The following is a 20261-nucleotide window of genomic DNA, read 5'->3' on the forward strand; positions in this document are numbered from 1 at the left end:
CAATGGGAGATATTCATACCAAATGCATTGAATCTGTGGCCTCATGATTGAAGGTGCTTATGTGGGAAATGAACAGTTCAGTAGTCCTGGTTCATAGTTAGTTGCCAGGTAACTGCTTTCAGAGAATCAGCAGAAAAAGTATATTTTCTTAATAGCTACTGAATAGATCATTATTTTAGCTTTACAAGGAGCTAGTTTATATTTCCACAGTGATCTCACTGATTACTACCACATATTGCACTAAGCGAGGGCTTCCCCCATACATGAGCTATCGAGATTCAGTATTTTAAGTATAGGATATATGAACATGACATAAAATAATTATTAAATATTTTTTGCTGTGTTCTACCTCTTACCAAGCAGGAATACTGAAGCCAGAAAGAAAATCCACAGGATTTCATCTCTCTACTTTTTGTTTTTCTCCTCCTCTCCTTTTGCTCTCTTCCTTTTCCTCCTGTCCCAGTTGTACTCTCCATTATGGTGAAATGGTGAGAAACAGAAAAGTCAGTGGAGGAAATGCCAAAAGTACAGGTAAAAATACATCTTCTCAGACTCAGGGGTAAAGGCTACAGACAGCCAGACTTTCCTTAGGCTTTAGAAAAATCACTGTTAGAAATACCAAGTACATATGAAGAAAGGGCAACTGTGGAATGTATCAGCCCTAAAGACATAAAAGATTGTGTCAAGTAAGTAAGTAATAGAGGAGGAACTTACATCACTGGTTTTTGAGTAATTTTCCAGAAAATACAGAACCCTCTAGTGAACTCAAGACTGGATAAACATTTTTTTTCCTTTCTTACTTTCAACAGGCTGATGAGAAGTCACCCTCCCACACCCAGAGGCCATGCGCTGTGAACCAGATTTCTCTGGAGCTTACAAAGAAAGACACACTCCTTTAGAAAGCAATCCAGTTCACGAGCTTTAGTCAACTTTTGCTGGACTGATGCCCCTCAGAGCAATTCTGTGTTCTATTGAATTAAGGGAAAAACAACCCCGAAATATATCCACTGGTGTCTTTTATTAAGTTATGCAAAATACAGTATTAATTATGACACTGCATGCATTTTAGACAATATAAATGCAAGCCTACAGAAAATGTGACAAAGAAACCCTCAATTACTTTTGAGGTAGTATACAAGGAAAAATAGGAAAGCAGAAACACAGTGGATTAAAAGAACAAAATATTAGTATCACTTTGTGCATACATTAGTCACTCATAAATACATTTGTATGAAATAACTTAAGATACAATTCCATTCTTCTTAAAAAATATACTTCTTCAAATTCACTATTTTTGTTTTGATTTCACATGACATTTTATGGTATTTTATCAGGTGGGTTTATTTTTTTTTTGTCACTGCCATCATGATTTTACCCTTTTCCTCCAAGAATTTAGGCACAGATGGCCTCATGCACAAAAATAAATAAGAAACCTGCTTGAAGGGAAAAGAATTCTGCTCAAATAGCTTAGGATAGTCTAATAAATACATTTTTGTTTATAAAAATATTTCAGGTTTATAAAAGAGGGGAGGGGACGGTCTCCCATGTGGAAAGGATGTCAAGTGAAAAGTGCTGTATAACGTTTTTGAAGAGATTTTGTTTTAAACATATAGTACCATTATGAATATATATTTTATAATAATCCTGTTTCTTAGAACCTTATTGTTCACTAGAAGTATCAAATGCTCTTTCCTTCCTGTTGTTTGCTGTCTTATTGCCAGCTGGGGAGATGCCTAGTTCAGAAGGGTTCCATATAACTGTGCTTTTGTAAGGCTGTCCTTCCGACTCAGACCAGTGCTCCCAGTCCGCTGAAACTGCTGCTGTTTGCTGTGAATACCCGAATGACTTCCTTGATCCATGGAAGACTGGTGGATTTCTGAAGCCTCCACTGAACTCTGATTGAGGGACTCTGCTGAGCTGTTGGGGCTCACATCCACGTATTCTCTTTTCAATACTGGGCTATTTTCGATGTTTTTGCTACTGCATAACTGGACAGTGATCCTTTCGGTTTTTTGGTCTCTTGATTCCTTTGTTTTGTAAGTGGGCAACTTTTCCTGTTTACAGCTTGTGCTGATGTCAATGTTCAGGCCACTGTCTGTTCTCAGGAAGCAAGAATCCACAAGTCTGCTTTGGCAGATGTCGTCTCCCTCTGAGCAGCTGTCTGCTTTGTAACTAGCATAGATGGGGCTTGTTCGACTGTCCCCCTTCTTGATGGGGCTGCTGTAGTACTGCTCTGAGAAACTGCAGGGTGACAGCCTGCCAGTGTTCCTGTAGGAGTACGCTCCAATGTCCTCCACACTCAGCTGCCTCCATCGCCCTGGCAAGTCTTCTTCTGAAAGGTGGGTGCTCCTGCACTCGTTCCTCATTTTCTGGTTTGCTAAAGCCTGCTGTGGTGTTATGGCTGAGAAATGAAAAGGTTCATTTGCATATGGAGGCAGAGTCCTGGTAAAAGTGGGTGAGTTCTCGTTGTCGTCAGCGAGCTCCATGTGCTGTGCGGGTTTGGGCTTGGCAAACCTGGGGCTCCCCTGATGCTCGTAACCCGCCGGTGACTTCCTCTCAAACAGTTCGTCTCGGTTGCTCATGTAGATCGCTTGCTGGGAGGCTGTCAGAGTGTTGGCTTGGGCATTCTCCTTCTCCTCAGATGTGACGCTGAAGCTGGAGTAGGAGCTGGAGGTTGGCAGAGAGGTAATGTACTCTGGGAAGGCTTCGTGGGAGAAGCTGGAATGGAAACCGTCTTCTTCGACAGTGCTGTCCGTGGAGTTTTGGGACCGCAGGAAGCCCACGTCTTTCACCTGCGTGTCTGCACTTGGCCGCCTCTCCCTCCTCCTCTCCTCGGGGCAGTAAAGGGCCGTGTCACTGCAGTAGATGTCGGACTTGTACTGGGGTCTTTGTCCGACTTTTCCAGCGGAGTCCTGAAAATTGAGATCCCTTGTAGATGGGCTTGACAAGTGTGAGGACAAGCTGTTGGGGTCTGGTTTTTCCAGTACTTTGGCAATGACGCAAGTGGGAATGGTGTCAGTGTAAGAAGTGTGGCACAAGGGGACAGAAAGGCTGCAGCCGTGTTTTTCCAGGTGGATGCTGACTCTTTCCTGAAAGTCAGTTGGCAACTGCAACATAAAGAGATGGCAGCTGTCCGTGGAGTTTTGGGACCGCAGGAAGCCCACGTCTTTCACCTGCGTGTCTGCACTTGGCCGCCTCTCCCTCCTCCTCTCCTCGGGGCAGTAAAGGGCCGTGTCACTGCAGTAGATGTCGGACTTGTACTGGGGTCTTTGTCCGACTTTTCCAGCGGAGTCCTGAAAATTGAGATCCCTTGTAGATGGGCTTGACAAGTGTGAGGACAAGCTGTTGGGGTCTGGTTTTTCCAGTACTTTGGCAATGACGCAAGTGGGAATGGTGTCAGTGTAAGAAGTGTGGCACAAGGGGACAGAAAGGCTGCAGCCGTGTTTTTCCAGGTGGATGCTGACTCTTTCCTGAAAGTCAGTTGGCAACTGCAACATAAAGAGATGGCAAGGAGAAAGGAGAAAAGGGCGCACGTTAATAGAGCTGTCAGATGAGTGCTGCTTATGACATTACATAGCTCACTATGCATGGTTCTTTGGCTAATGTGATGGCCACAATCTTTGTGCCTTTCTGGAAATAAATGTAATCAAATGACCTTTGTTTACTTAATATTTGTACATCTTCATCTGCTTTCCCTCATGGATAACATGTGAAACTGAAATGTTTCCTTCCAAATTAATTCAGGTTGGGTAGGAATGATCATAGAATCGCTCAGGTCAGGAAAGGCCTCTACACTCATTGAGTCCAGCCGTTAACCCAGCACTTCCAGGTTTACTTTACTGATGTAAATAAAGTATGTAGTAAACAACAATCTTAAAAAGGCAGGTAGGGAATTACAGCCTACAGCAACACTTTCCAGACTGTGTGCTTGGGTGTGATTTACAGTTGGAGTGTGGGTGTGCAGAGGTCTCTCTGGGGGTGAGGAAGGAGGAGGAAGAGATCAGATCTATTCTGTTCTTCTTTTGCCTTTCCTTGAGCTCATCTTGCCTACAACCCCATGCCAAACTGGCTCCTGCCCTCCAGCATCACATTTGATAAACAGTGCTCTTTGAAGATGCAGTAAAGCTGGCTGACACTTATAGTGTGGTACTGGCTGCTGTGACAGGATTATACCTGTGCTGGGAAGAAGCAAATCAAGCTGGCTTCCTTGCCCCTTCGGTCAGACACTGCTTGTCAGATCAACCATCCATATAAGCCTCAACATGTCCTTCCATGCTGATAGAAATAAGCACTAAGACCTGAACTCAGATTGTGATTCCTGTGACAGAGTTAATCAACAAGTCTCTTATGCATCAGAAATCATATAGGGTTTTTTTTAGAAAGTCAGGATCAGGGCTGTGGATGGTGGTTTCACCTGCAATTCTGTCATGTGGACCAGAGGAGAGAGAGCGATGACACTCCTTGGATGCCTACTCAGGTATCACCAAACATGCTTTCCTGTCAAATTTTATCTGCCTTGCTCACTTCAGATCTCTATCAATGATCAGACAGCAATGTGAGAGAGGTTGCTTCTCAGTATTTCTTGCTGGAAATCAGAAGAATTCATGTTTGGAATAAGTTTTGAGTTTGTGATTGTGATAGCTCCTTTAATATCTGTGTTGATTTATGCCACTTGGGAATTTATCCCTTCAGTGCTTGGCTGAACTCTGATTTACTCAGCACTTTCTTTTTATAACTAGAAACCAAATTCCTCTTCACAAAATCATCAGTGGTTAACCTTATGACCTTAGCAATCTCACTTCCTCCTTAAATTTGTTCCTCTAGAGGAGAGAACACTACAAATAACAGTAATTGCCCCCCTCCCCTTTATTTTTGGCAAAGGAAATTTAAGGTGCCTGCACCTTGTCATGGTCTCACATTGTATAAGATATGGATCTCCTCTTTTAGCTTCATTGGGAAATTTTTAAAGCTGGTTTAATCCTCAAACCTCAGTGTGTTGAAAATAAGGCATGTAGTGAAATGGCATTCTTGTTATTTGTAGTAGTATGAGTGTTTTTTCAATCAACAGACCTTCCAGGATATTTTGGATTAATCATTACGTTGCTAATTAACTCATATGTCTTCCATTGGAAATAAATGACATTGCCAGTCTGCTGGCAGACAGCAACATTAGTCATAGTAAGTACAGATGCAACAAAGATTGAATAAACAGGTTGTAAAATAGGCCTGGTGTAAATTGCCATAGAAATGAGGAAAAAAAATACAGTTAACTGAATGTGAAAATGCTGTATGGGACAGCTCTTATTTCAGTATCCTGTAGCACCACTGTTTGATCTATTTTATATACGTTATTAGTATTATGAAATGTGTTAAAAAGAACATTGTTTTCTGGGCATTGCACTGGAAACTGGAATTACTAAAATGATTCTGCTGTCACATTATTATATTGTACTAGAGTTTAGGTTTCTGGATAACATACAATAGTTTATCAGGCAATATTTGCATTTGTAAGGAATTTATTGGCTGTGACAGCACATTCACACTTGCTAAATTAATAAATACTTGGACTTATGAGTGGAGACTGCCCATTGAACGGAGTATACGACAGTCTGGGAAATTGTGGGGAGAGCTCACATTTGTGATACTTCTCTGTAAATGAACAGCTAAGTGCTTTTAAAGTCCTAATTGTAACAGGTAGGGTGCTTTCAAGTGTGAGTAATGTAATGATAATTCCTGGATACAATTTGCTAAGGGAAGTCAGTTAACAGGAAAAAATAACAGGACCAAGATAATGGTTAATTTGGAAATTCTGTCTCTGTTCAGAAAATCATTGCCTGTTTGACAGAAGAATCTTGCTCCATCTTTATTTAACAGGGTTGTTTAGTGCTCTGAAACCATCTACTGGCTTATAAACGGTTTGTACATTCCAAATTTAATTTTGCAATATTCCACTGCAGAATTTCCTGAGAGGCTGTTTGGGGGAATGTTGACCTGATGGGATTGATGAAGGAAAAGCTATTCTCTGTAAACTTCACTGAAGCAATACATGTGAGGAAGGTGCTATTGCTTTGTGAAGGGCCTGGATCCCTAAAGACTGTCTTGTTCACTAAAATAATATTTACCTCCCCTTTAAGGAGCCTATCTCTCAAGCCTTGTTTCCTTGGAAGCGAGGATTATTAATTAAAGTTTACACCTTGGAAATCAATCATTCGGTGCTCTGGTTTCTTTACAAAAAGATATTTGTTCTGTCAGTCCATTTTAAAATTAAGGTTTGGAAACTAGCTGGACTGGAAAATAGCTTCAGGAGGAAAATTGATTATATCAGGATCTCTGACGCCTGTAGCTTGTCATTTCCCTGCTCTCACCCCACTGCTCCTGCCCAGCATTTTGCATTCTAGAGCTCACAGCACTTCAGTGTTGCTAAAACCTTTGTTTTACAGGCAATCAGTGCAGGCCCATTCTACAGGATAGGAGAGGTTTTGGGGAAGAGAGTACCTTTAAGTTCCACCATGGGCTGTGATTTTGTCAGCAGTTCCCTCGACTGCACAGAACACCAGCAGGTGCACAAGGCCTCCTGCAGCTTAAAGGAAGGTGTGTGCAGGAATAAAAGCCTTAAGGGCAAAAAAATGCTGGAATTTATACGTGCAAAATAACCTGCTTTCCATACAATATTTATATCCTTGAATATTCAAGAGGCTTGGTCACATTACCTCTGAAAGTTTATGTGCCCTGTCGTAGTTCTTGCTGCACTGGAGCAGCTGAGCAGCCAAATTGCAGTCCTTCCTGTAGAGCTCCTGGAAAAAACAAAAAATAGCCTCTTTAAAGTTTGCAAAGTGCTTGTGGATTTCAGCCTTTTCCCCATGCCTGATCAATCTTTTGAAAATTCACTTTGGGGAGATTTGGAGCATACTTTAACTTCTAAACAAATTAAGATGCTGTGTTTCTTGCACATCCCAGAGATATTTCCCCCTTTGCTCTGGGAAGGCTGATAAAATTACTAAGAATAAACTTTTGAAACCTGTTACAACAGAACAGTAATCTGCATTTCAGAAGATGGATGCTTACCATTAAGAACAGAATTTTATACTGTTAACATGCATGGTATTGTGAAGGTTAAAAACCATGATCTTTTAAGCAAAAAAGAAAATTTTTACTGATTATTATCCAGACTAGCATTAAAATACTGCTTTAGAAAGTGCTAAAATAATCTTATGAGATTGTGGAGAAATTCACTGCAGAAATATACAATGTGTCTTTTTTTAAAAAGGGAGACTCTCTCCTTTTGATTTTTCTTGCTGGTTCCTGGCCCCTTTAATGTCTTGCAGAATGCAGCTATAGAAATATATTAAATCTCACTGCAAATATTTGATGCTGCAGAGCAGAATATTTTCACTGAGCAAGAAGTTACCATGAGAATTCCACACAGGAAAGGAGAGAATTTAAGCAAGCTTCTTATGCTATCTTCATAGTGGATGGCTCCCACAGCCTATTTAATGGGAAAATTCGGCACACATATTTGCCCTTCACCTAAATTTAATTTAGCACACATGACTGCGTAACTGTATCCTTCAACCAGTATCTCTGGGTCCCTGAAGGTAAGAGTTGTATGTTGTTTTTCCTTTTCCTTATCTAGTTGCCCTAGCCACAGCTGGCTATAGAAGCTGACTTTATAGGTGGGAAGAAACAAAATATACAAAGAATAAAAGTGCTATTGGCACTGGCCTGTGTTAATCTGTAAAAATTAGCATATGTTTATAGGCAAATGTTGTAGAATATTGATATGATTTCGATTTTCTCTGGTGTTAATAATTTTATTGCATGCCGATTTTTATAGCTCCATTTATTCTCTTAAAAACTGATAGAGAAATTTTTCTGTGAAAAAGAAAATTTCCTCTCTTTTAAAATACCATTTTAAGGTATTTGTAATAACATGCAGCAAGATGTTCTTGTAAGTCTATGAGGTATGGGAATAATTTTCCTATGAACATTAGTTCATATATCTTCGTATTCAACGACCTTTAGACAATTTTATTTTGTGGTTTTTTTCTGTGTCTTTGTGAGATTTTATCCATGCCACTTCTGCCTCAAATGTATTGTGGAGGCATACTCATTTATGTGGGTCTTAAATTTCATATCAGGACACACTATTTTCATCCGTGAAAATGTAAGAACCCAAGAATTCAATTTAGAAGTAAAATCTGTTGCACGTGCATGTGATTCTGACACGTTGCATGCACATTAAACCCATAATATATTGCTGCACAGAGTATAGCACAGACAGGTACCCTGAGTCCCATATGGCATTTCCAGGCACACAAAAATGATATCTCTCCAGAATCTAATCCTTTCTTCTAAAGCTGTGTGCCTCTCTTTCTGCGCAGTGGTTGTCATGGAGAGTACAAAAAGCATTTCTGACACTTTATTTTTAGCAGCTTTAAAAATTACTACAGAAAAATTACATGTGAGCTACATGTGCCACATGCACTTTGTTCTCAACCTGCTGGGCCGAGCCATGTGACTGGACCGACTTTCTCTCCTTTAATATCTGCCTAAATGGAAACCAACCATATCTGTGGCAACTAGAACAATAACTGGCAACTAATGCCAGAAGTGTTTCCCACAGTTTGAAATATATTTTTGTATCAAAAGCATCATTTTACACTTCTGTCAGAAGAGTAACAGGAAATAGATTTGAAGGAAGAGATCTTGCCAGTACAAAAACTTTCTCCCCATGTAGGATTCTTCAGTTTATCGCTTCTCTACTTAGGTATAATACTAGTGGTTTGCTTCATAGTCCTTTATTTTAAAATTTGGAATGTAACCTTTACTTTTATCAGTAATACTACACAAAATCACAGGTTATCCTGAGTTGGAAGGGACTCACAAGGATCATCGATGGCCCTGCACAGGACAATCCCCAAGACCAAGATATCAAGAGTCACACCATGTGCCTGTGAGCATTGTTCAGATGCTTCTTGAACTCTGTCAGGCTTGGGGCCATGACCACTTCCTGGGGAGCCTGTTCCAGTGCCCAACCACCCTCTGGGGAATGAACCTTCTCCTGATATCCGACCTAAACCTCCCCTGACTCAACTTCATGCAATTTTCTTGAATCCTGCAAGGGCAGAACTTTTTCTGTGACCCAACTTCAAGTCCGATGCAGTGGTACTGTTATTTGAGGTCTCTGGATCATATTCTAATGCTCAGAGTACCACTATGAATATTGAAAACACTTCAAATGTGGGTTCAAACCTGACTCCTGAAGTAGTGTAAATGCATGCACACTTAAAGGGAGAGTTCTGCAATTTTTTTCCACCTGTATTTTAAAGCAGAAATAACTCCACTGATTTCAGCTGAATTAGTCTGGAGGTATACCTGTGCTTCCAAAACCTGAATGTAGCCCATTACATTTACCACAGTCCATTACTTACAGCTGGTAGAGTTGTGAAGTAACTCTTCTTTCAACTCAACTTCTATAAAAGTAAGGGGTCAGATTGGGAACTTTTTGTTTCTGTTGGAAAGCTGTTAATTGCACAGACAGAGTTCACATCGGCAGGCATTTTAATGGGATCAAATGCTCCCAGCTATGATTAGGAGTTCATGTGAAATTCGGGAAGATTGAATATAAGATGCTGAAAAATAAGTACTAACAGAAACATGTCCTCTGTAGATGAATTTTTTATTAAGTGTGGAAGGAATGGCACAATAATGAACTAAATGCCTGCAATATTCCTCTCTTTGCTGTCTTTGTAGGTTTGTCTCAGGAAGAATTTAATGAGCTTGTTGCCAGCTGCAGTACTCATGCCATTTTGCAGCAGTGTTTAATGAGACGCAGGGTGACAATCACCAGAGATGTTCCCTGTTTTGTCCCACACAGAGACAGGTAAATTGTTACACATTAACAACTGCTGGGGAAAGCCCGTCTCCTGCTCCCTGCAGGAGTGATCTGAGTGACCAGGCTGGGTCAATCCTACCTTCTGCTAGCAGAGCTCCCTTGTGCTGGGCCTTTTGGTGAGCAAAGACTGAAAGAACAAAGAATTGCAGGAAATGTTGGGGTTTACACTGTGCCTAAAATCCTTCTGATGAGTCCTCACTCCACACGTGACCCTGCAAAAGCTCTGACCATGTGCTTGCACCAGTTTGCTGTACTGATGGCAAAATCAATGTGGGAATATTGCCATCTCTTAGAATATTTTTTCATCAGTTTCAGGCTAGACATAAAGAAAAAAATATCAGTGAAAAGTCTCACCTCATAGGATAAGGAGAGCCAGATTTACGAAATGATGGGAACAAACATACATAAATTTTAACTGTTGAGGCGACAAGTTATATTTTATACAAACATAAAAAATTATTCTATAATTTCATGGGAAGTGCAAGACCTAATTTTTTTCTGAATATAATATCAAAAATAATACAGTTGCACATTTAAATACTTACATTGTCTTCTGACAACTTATCTATCGTCACCTTGGCTTCTATTAAGTGATTATTGAGTGCAATTATTTCATGGCTCAAAGCCCGTTTTTCCTCTTCATAGTGCTGACCCTGTGTAGACAATGGAGGAGTCAGTGTTTTTTCTACTGTCAGAATATTTCAGATAAAGGCCCATAGACTGATGTCATTCTCAAATCCAGAGAAAAGCACAACAGACCAATATTTCTTTTTTCTTTCTCCTCCACCCCCCCCCATTGGTTTTCTCCATTATTTTGCTATTTGTACTCAGCAGATGCAGCAAAGTCCTTTAGAAATATGGAGGTCAGATTGAGCTGCCATTAGGAACCTTCACAAAAGACTTTAAGTTAGCCAGTGCAAAAATGTTGTATTGAGCCTCAATCAATACATCCTTCTTAGTCACAGGAGAGGGTTTCTAACACGGAAGGGACTGGAGCTGCTCTTTTGCTACAAGAATGTTCCACTTATGCTATTATTTCCCATTCTCATAAGGAAGGAAGAACAATATTTAAAAAGAAAAGCAGTTGTGTTTGAGCCAATATCATTTTAGCTGTTGACTGTTCTGGCTGATTTAAAAGCTCTGATTAAGGCTGTTCATTTCTCAAGGTGAATGTTTACCTGATTGCAGTGTTAACACTCATTAGCAGAACACAACCCACTGTGGCATATCAGGAAAACAGTCTGATTCAAATTTCTTTCTCCCCCTAATTTAAACTTGTTACCAGTGTGCTGTAACTCTTTATTATAAATGCAAAGAAATCAGTGGAAAGAATGAAATGTCACTGGCCCTTCCCATATTTTGTCTCATTTTGATATGCAGTGTTTATTTTATTGCCTCTTATATCAAAAATCATTGTGTGCCAGTCATTTATAACCCTGCCTCCAGCCTTACATTGGCATTAAAAAAGTATGGAACCTTCTGAATGCCCTGAGATCAAGGCATCTTCTGTGCACTCAGAGCTGCAACAAGAAGGTTGAAAATTATCTTGAGGGTCTTTTAGAAAGTTACGATGCCATAAGAGCAGAAAGTAGGGTGAACCCTAATGTACATCTGTTTTGTTCAGTGAACTCAATCCAAAATTCATAATTCATAAATCTCAGTGGTGCTGAGCAGCAGGACAAGAGGCAACAGGTGGAAACTGGAACATGGGAAGTTCACGTGAATATGAGGAAGGAATTCTGTACTGTGAGGGTGGCCGAGCACTGCAGCAGGGTGCCCATAGAAGCTGAGGAGTCTCCTTCCCTGGAGATACTGAAAATCTCCCTGGACACAATTCTGGGTAAAGTGCTTCAGAGGACCCTATCTGAGGAGGGAGATTGGACTAGATGACCTCCAGTGGTCCCTTCCAACCTCAACCATTCTGTGATTCTGTGAATGTCACTTCCCATTCTAAACTAGTTGTGAAGGACTGAAATTTCCCAAATGCCATATTGCCAGGGTCACAAAAAGTCTTCTATCAACACATGCTTGGCATCGTCAGCTAATTGACAGCAATGGGAGTTGGGTGTTTTGAAGTCCCAACGAATATCAAGGTTAATTATCCAGCTGCAAAGCACTGGCCTGTATTAAAGGAGGGTGATTAAATTGGAAGTGGCAGCTCTCCTCCTAAGCTGCTATTTAAAGAAAAACATCTTCTCGAATGGTCTAAGCAAACCCACAGCTTGCTTTAAACTGTGCAGATATGATTGAAGTGTCTCTGTGAAGGTCTGGACTGGCCTATTTTAATGTCAGTTTTTCTATGGACTGTCTATTCCCTGCTGTTGCCAGCCCTCTGTCCTGACAGCTCAGCTGTGTCTGGAGGCTGGTTCAGGCTTGACACCTCTCCTCTCCTCGTTCCCATTGATCAGGCACTCCTGCCTTGGGACTACCTCATGGAAGGCCAAAGTGCAGCTTTGAGAGCTTGCAAGGCTCCAACCTTACTGATTTTAACCAGACACAGGGATGTTTTTTTTAATTAGGCAGATCGACATGGTTTTATATGAGACCCTTAACTCTCATTGATTTTATAGTGAACTAAACAACTAGGCACTTTGTAAACCTCCTGGCCATCTGTGCACCTCTAAAAATCTGTCTCCTTTGAGACTGTGACTGAAGATTACATTTCCAGAGGTATTTAGCTGTGTAATGGGGTAGAAAAGGGACTACCTAAGTACCCACAAAAAAAGTGTCCCCTCAATTTTCTAAGTAATTTCATGCTTTTGAAGGATCCATGTCCACAGACTTAATCTTCCAAATAACCATTCATATGGAAGATTTTATCAGTCCTTTTATGACGAGTTGTCATGCCAGGACAGCTGATTTGTAGAACTCTGCTGCTCTAAATCTCTCTGATCTCAGTTACTGTTGCTCTTGCCTAGCCAAATTGAACTTCAGTCATTCTATTTTGCAGTTCAGGAGAGAATATCTGATCAAGGATTTACAGTTTTCAGGAGAGAAACTAATAAAAGGGCAGCAGATTCAGGCATTGGAAGCACTACTTTCCACTGCATTTGAGTAAGGCTGAATCTTGCTGAATTATGATTTCACTTTATTTCATTTATGATAACATTTGGATGATGTTTCCCAGACTTTGTACCTGCTCAAGAGTGACTTTAAAAGATATTCTGTATTTTTTGAACTGTAAAACTCGCCTCAGTTCAAATTTATAATATACAGGTTAGCAGGTGGACACCAAAGTAATAAACATCTCTGTAGTGCTGCGGAAGAGTAAGAAGGAAAGGCCAGTCCCAGTCTTCTCCACCATTATTATTTCACATCTTTCTCTTGAAATCAGTGTTGTTGACATGAGCAAGGAGTCTGTTTCAACGCAGCAAAATGAGGTAGCCTAAGGGCGGGCAGGACACTGAAATCCTTTGGCGTGTTGGCCACACACTGTGTGTTCATCTCTGGAAGTTCAGAGCTTCAGACAGACATTATTGTGGTGCAGTGGTGGCAACAAGAGGACAAAGGCTTAATCCTGACACCAGCTGTGGGAGTATAGCACAGCTGGAAGAGACAGTGTGGTAGTGCTGGATCACTGCATTAGAAGGATTGTTGGTCACAGGGGACTGCAACTTTGAGCTCTCCAGTTGCAGTCAAACAATCATATATTCAGCATCAAATTGTCAGAGAGGTATGAAAGGAGGATGGGAATAATAATATCAATGCTGTGATCACGAGTTACAAATATAAGTGTTTATTTTACTTGTAACCTCTTTTGGCAGATCCCTCTATTTTTGGTAGCTTATAGAAGGTTGGTCCTCCTACTCTTCCATAAGGCTGGTGACCCCTCCTCCCTCCTTTTGGCACTGCTTTCTGCTCTGCAGGTGCTAATACCCTGTCTCTCAAAACCCAGTAGTGAATTAAATCAATGGTGTTATTGATATGCCAATAGCTTGCAGCTGGGCTGAGGGCTCCTGAAGTCCACTCCAAAATGCCAGAGCTATAGATGGCAGCGGGCTGAGCGCCTGGTGGGTCCTTGTCTAGAAATCTTTGTTGAGTCAGCTCTGCGCATCTTCTGCCTCCCTCATCCCTTGCCACAGAGTCAGCACACAAGAATACAGCTCTGTAGTGTCTGACTAACACAAGAGAACTACAATCATGTGCCCACATCTGAGTCAGACCAAATTGGTACTGCTGGGTGACTCCAGCAATCACAGCACCGATTTTGAGGGCACCTTGCTCCTATCCTGGATTTAGCATGAGCTCAGTGCTTCCTCATCAGATCTGAGGAAGGAATTGCATATCTGTTCTTCACAAAGGAACCAAATGATAAAATATACATTCTCTGTCTGGAACCTTGGGGCCATTTTTATAATTTATATCTATCATGGTGAAAACATCGCTCAGATATTTACAAATCCATAAAAGTATAAGTTGATGCTTTCAGAAGTGTTTGGTGCCATCGTGTCCCTACATTTGAAATCTGTGATGTAAGTGGGGTGAAAAGCATTTTGGTAGGTTGATTCAGCATGAAATAATTAATAGATAAGTGCATTTTTAAAAGTAACAAAAGCTGGATGAAAAGATCTGCTTATCTTGCATATTAGTGGATCCACAAAGGTTCCTACTCTAGTCCTCCAGCAGAAATGGGCAGGCTAAAAGTTCTCTCTCTCTCTCTCTCGTAATGTTTCAGTCTCCCTTCATTGCTTTCCAGCAGCTGGAGGGTGTCCTACCATAGAGTAGTGTCAGCCTATTAGTCAGGGCTTGGCTGGTTCCTGTCATCTCTGCTGTCCTGTGGGAGCTCTGATGTGTACAGACCTTTGGAAAGCAGCCTCAAATTTGCAAACGGGAAGTACTGGTCTGTGGAAATGTCAGACTTTTCAAACATGGCAAAGTAAATCTGTTCTTGATGTTCCTGTAAGGAACATTTCTGTGGATGCAATTTCGATGCTACAGTGACAATAATGTAATGGTAGTACTGACCAGCAAGGTATTAGTGGCCAGCAGTATTCCTTTGGAAATAATTCTTAATAAGTAATGCCCAAATGACTGACAGAAAGAGAGAGAGAGAGACTTTTTCTGTTACAAACACCACCGGAATGATACTGGTATCCCATCGTGAACGCCTTGCCAGAGGTGTACTACAATGTTTTTGGATGAGGAATACAGGCAGAACTTTGTTCCCTTTTTTCTTTATTCCTCTTCTTGTCCAGGGGGAACACAACACTGACAGGAGAAATTCCCCAACTTTGTGGGCCAGTGTAACACTGTTAACTCAGTACTTTTCTCCTAGAACAGTAGTCACAATCTTTCACTGCTTATGCTTTAAGGTATCTGCTAAGAAAGTGCAGGGGGTTTACTGTTCCACGGATTGTAGTCAGCAAACAAGTGCTGTGGTGATATAGTTTCTAACCAAAGTCTATGTATTTTATGGTGATATTTTATAACCTCATTGAAATCATGAAGGACAAAACTGAGCAGTTGATGATGACAAACTGGGAGGAGTGGTTGGTACAGCAGAGTGTGGTGCTGCACTCCCCAGAGACCTCATAGGCTGGAGAAATGGGCTGAGAGGAACTTCATGGATTTCAAGAAGGATAGGTGCAAGATCCTGCACCTGGGGAGGAACAACCCCTTGCACCAATGTATGCTTGGGGCCACCCAGCACACATTGAAGCTTTTCAGAAAAGGATCAGGAGGTCCTGCTGGGATCCAAGTTGAACACAAGCCACCAGTGTGTCTCCTCTCTGCAAAGAAGGCCAAAGGTAACCCTGGGCTGCATTAGGCAAAGTGCTGCCAGCACGATTCTTCCCTTCAGCACTGCTGTGACCACACCCAGAGTACTGTGTCCTGTTCAGGCTCAGTACAGGTGGATATGGACGTGCTGGAGAGAGTCTAAGAAACGGCCAGGAAGATGATTAAGGGATTGGAGCATCTCTGTTCTGAAGAAAGACTGAGAGAGCAGGGACTGTTTAGCCTGGAGAAAATACAGCTTGAGTGGGATCTCATCAAATGTGGAAAAATACCTGAAGGGAGGGTGCAAAGAGGACAGATCCAGGCTCCCTTCAGAAGTGCCCAGTGACAGGACAAGAAGCAACAGGCACAATACCAGTGGCACAACACATGAAACTCAAGCAGTGCCATCTGAACATAGAAAACTCTTTAACTGTTGAGGGTGACTGAGCACTGAAAAAGGTTGCCCAGCAATACTGTGGAGTTTCCATCCCTGGAGATATTAAAAAACTGCCTGGACATGGTCCTTGATGACCTGCTGTAGGTGCTTGATCAGGGAGTTTGAAGAAGATAATGCCGAGATGTCCCTTCCAACCTCAACCATGCTGTCCTCTTGTGAGTACCCCTCTTTAACTGTTGAGGGTGACTGAGCACTGAAAAAGGTTGCCCAGCAATACTGTGGAGTTTCCATCCCTGGAGATATTAAAAAACTGCCTGGACATGGTCCTTGATGACCTGCTGTAGGTGCTTGATCAGGGAGTTTGAAGAAGATAATGCCGAGATGTCCCTTCCAACCTCAACCATGCTGTCCTCTTGTGAGTACTGTAGCAATGTATGGCTGCCACATCTCACTGGACTGCTGTGGTAAGTGGCGTTGTTATGATATGACAATTTAAATTTCTGTTATTAGCAAATCCTGATATTTGCATATAAGCAAATGCTTTTATTGTTATGCAGAGATGATTTAATATATAATTAAGACATCTTTAGGTCCTAATAAAATCGAGAACAAGGATGCATGGAATATGGTACAAGTTCACTTATGTTTTTCCCTGGTATTCCATCAAGACTCCAAACAGACTCCCTACTTGACTTGGTGCATGTGAATGTATGCCTTCTGGAGTCAGTGATGCCACATCTAGTTATTACTGATAATTACAGCAATCATGGAGGATGTGAGTGTGTTATCTGTCACAAAGAAAGGGCCCCCAGATGCCCTGTGCATTCTCAGTGATAGTTCAATGACAGCACTTCAGTGATGAGTGAGGATGAATTTGTTTTATAGCATCTGTCAGTACATATCTCGTGTCCTGGTGAGCAATTAATAAAAACAGCCATTCTTTGTGAAATTGAAGATTGGGAGATTATGCAATGGTCTCTCTCACCAGGTGTGGATACTTCTCGCTGTTGCAGAGGGTACTATTGTGGATTAGTTCAAGCTAATGTGCACTTTTCTTCTCATTCAAGTGTGTCACGGTCTCAGCTGAGCAAGGCACAGTGTTCACAATAAGGGACATCTTAGATTGCAAGCAGAGTCTTTAATAGAAACATATGTGGTGGTGGGCATGGCCTGGCCAGGGTTATAGCCAACAAGGTAAAGAAAACAAGAATGAGAAATGGGGTGGAAATAAAACCTTTTTTCCACCTGTAACTCTGAAAGTTAACAGCTGTTCTATTTGCAGATCATATGCATAATTTGTTTTATCAATTGGCTCATAAAGAAGCAAAGGATAGATTTGCAGGAATTACTGGATATTCTCTGCAGTAATCCCTGATTTTAAGCATGTTAACTTCTGCTCTGCAGATCTTCATGTTTTCATGACAGATGACTTGTTTGTCTTTGTGCCTGTTTATGGATGCTCTGTGTGAGTTTACCTGCCAGTGAAGAGCAGTGGATATCCCCTACTCACACTCACTTGCACCCACAGGCAGAAACTGTAATAAAAACAGTGAACTGACAAGATCAGAAGAGCAAATAATAATGAAAGACTTTTCAATGAATAGTGAAACTGTATCAACTGATACCAGTTCACAACATGATCCTTGGGGTGCAGGATTTGGGGCTGATCATTGCGGCATGAAAGCAACATTTAATACACATTAAATTTTTAGTTTCACTTCTGTGCATAACAATCTTATTTTGGTTTAAGAGCAAAATGAGTATCCAAAGGAGATGTTCACTTACAGATTCACTGAACACACAAGTCTATTTAAGAATGTGCATCTTTACAAGCAAAAGAGGAAAAGAGCCAAATGTTTAGCAGATTTATGAGGTAATTCTTTATCAAGTTACAAACAAAACTGCAGGAATGTGTAGGGATGTATGCAGAGGCTGTGGCAGCATCCTGATTGCACTTCATCATCTACCACTGTCTCATCTTTGCTTCCCATTGCAGTAATCCCCAGGACACCCATCCTTGTCCCAATACTTCTTCAAAATGCTAATAGAGCCTGGCTTTCAGGAGTGCTGCTACTTTATGGTAAGGAGCAATGACTAATTCATTATATTTATCCTACAGAATATTAGATGTTTATTTAAAGTGATTTTATGTTGCCAAGCTGCCAAGGTTGCAGGCAAGGCTGCATTCTTCAGAGACAAACGTATGGCACTAAGGATTTGAAAATACCCATTTTTCTGGGCAGGTCAGAGTAAATATGTTGTTGATGTGTCTTTTGCCTAAGGCTTTACCTACTGCAAAAATCTAAGTCATGTTGGAGTTCTTCCACATAAAGAAGACAGTGGCAAGAACATTATTCCAATGTGACAGGCCTTTCTTATGATGAACACATGGGATAAAAGGAAGTGACAGATGTATGACCCTTGGGTTGGCTCAGGGAGAGACTGGATTTTCTGTCCTTGCCCATAGCTTAATTATTATTTTTTTTTTTATCTTTTCACTCCTCCTAGGAGCTCAGCAAAATAATTTAAAACAATTACATGGTCATAGTGAAATGAAAGGAATGGAGTCTTCTGCTGAGCTAGTGGTAAGGAGCAAAACATCTTGCAAAAAGAAAAAGAAATTGTGTGAATGGGTAGAAAAGGAGACGTTCCACTGCTGCAGGCCACATAAGGTAGGCTCACCAGCCTTGTAGCTTGAAGCTGTCACTCTAAGGACTGATTGCCTGACACTCAAACTTTCCAGCCACAAAGGCTCCTCTGTGGAAATGGAGAAATTACTGGAGACTGGATATTGCCTAAATTAACTACTTAGATAGTCTAGAAAGAGGAGGTAGCATTAATTTCTCTGAGTAAAGAAGTAAAATGGTCTAGGAAGAAAAATGTGGCATTCTGAACTTTGGAATATTAAATTCATTCATATACATTGCAGATTACTTCAATATGCAAGTGAATTCTAATTAGACCTGACTACCTAAACAAGGACAATTTCCCAGCCAAATAAAAAAAGTAAAGGCTAGATTATTTACAGTACTTTGCTCTTTAATAATTTGTTCAGCTCTAAGAATTTTGAAATTCACATTTCCTGTCACCTTTTGACCCTTTCTTTTAATAATTAGTTGTTCAGAAGAAAACTTAAAGTCTCTTCTTTTCTCCCTGTGACTAAAAGAATGGTTTATCTAAATGGTCTCTCGGGAGCTAAAGTACTTCCCTCTCACAAAAGTTTCTCTTATATATCACAGTCCTGTGGCAAGGCTGACTTTTCATCTCTGGGTTCAGAGTGCACCTGAGTGCACAGAAGCCGTTCTTGCACTGAAAACCTGTGATGAGCAGGATTTGTGCCCAAGCCCTGCTTGGTGGACCCTGAACAGCCCAGAGCCAACCCAGCAGCTCTGGCCTGCCCACAGAGCTTGTCACAATGGCAAATCTGCTATTAGGATTATTGCTGCATTATTGTTATACCTTAGGCTTCCGTCTCCTCACTTTTCCACATCTTGGGCTCTTCCTCTTGTGGAATTTGATCTTTCTAAACATGTCCATGTCCAATGTGTGCATGTCTCTATATTCTGCTCCCCTGATCTCTCATATCTGTTTAATATACATTGAAACATCAGCTGGGGTATTGATTGGGAAGATTTGGTGAGCTGGCTGAAAAATTGTAAGTGTAGTACAGGGAATAAACATAATTTACTTGTGTCTTTTCTGTGTGAATTAGCCTCTCCATTTTTTATTAAAATATATCTCTGATATTTACTTTGTAAAACCTCATGTTGGGTAAAGATATTTAAGGTTTGGTGTTTAACCCACACCCCAATCAACACCAGATCCTTGAGAACATTTTGAGAAAATCCATATAAGCTCTTTTCAAGGCAAAGCAGTGGAAATCCATTAAAACAAAATACTCTGTTCAAATATCCAGCCCCTCATACCCTGCTAAATAGTGTCTTTTTGGTAGCATCCCAATTCAAACTGCCATAACCAAGTATAATGACTACATTAAATAACAACTGCCCCCCAAAAAAAAAAAAAAAAAGTATAAAAAAGGAAAGATCCTGTAGGACAGCGGGGGTGGTTCGGACGGGACTGACGGTGACGAGAGATCTCTATAGTCAGATCTTGGAACATGCGGTTTATTGCAAAGGGTGTGGGTACAGGGGCACTGCTTAGAGCTGCCAGCCGCAGCTCGGAGCAGGCCCAAGAGAGCAAGAGAGTAAGCGGGTAAGAGAGAGAGAGAGGGGGAGCGAAGAGAGCGCA

At 41.1% G+C, this 20261-nt stretch overlaps 1 protein-coding gene across 1 annotated transcript in view; it reads right to left on the reverse strand.

Moving 5' to 3' along the window:
* Positions 1-999: 999 nt before the first annotated feature.
* The window catches only part of BEGAIN (brain enriched guanylate kinase associated), a 150231-nt gene continuing 130969 nt past the window's right edge, over positions 1000-20261 (reverse strand). The window contains exons 6-8 of the mRNA XM_017729088.1: positions 10441-10548; positions 6711-6794; positions 1000-3107 (exon numbers count right to left, since the gene is read on the reverse strand). Of these exons, the coding sequence (XP_017584577.1) occupies positions 1734-3107; positions 6711-6794; positions 10441-10548 (1566 nt within the window). The 3' untranslated portion in view covers positions 1000-1733. The remainder of the gene's footprint in view (positions 3108-6710; positions 6795-10440; positions 10549-20261) is intronic.

Source organism: Corvus brachyrhynchos, unplaced genomic scaffold, assembly GCF_000691975.1.
Source record: "Corvus brachyrhynchos isolate BGI_N302 unplaced genomic scaffold, ASM69197v1 scaffold1, whole genome shotgun sequence".
Lineage (NCBI taxonomy): Eukaryota > Metazoa > Chordata > Aves > Passeriformes > Corvidae > Corvus > Corvus brachyrhynchos.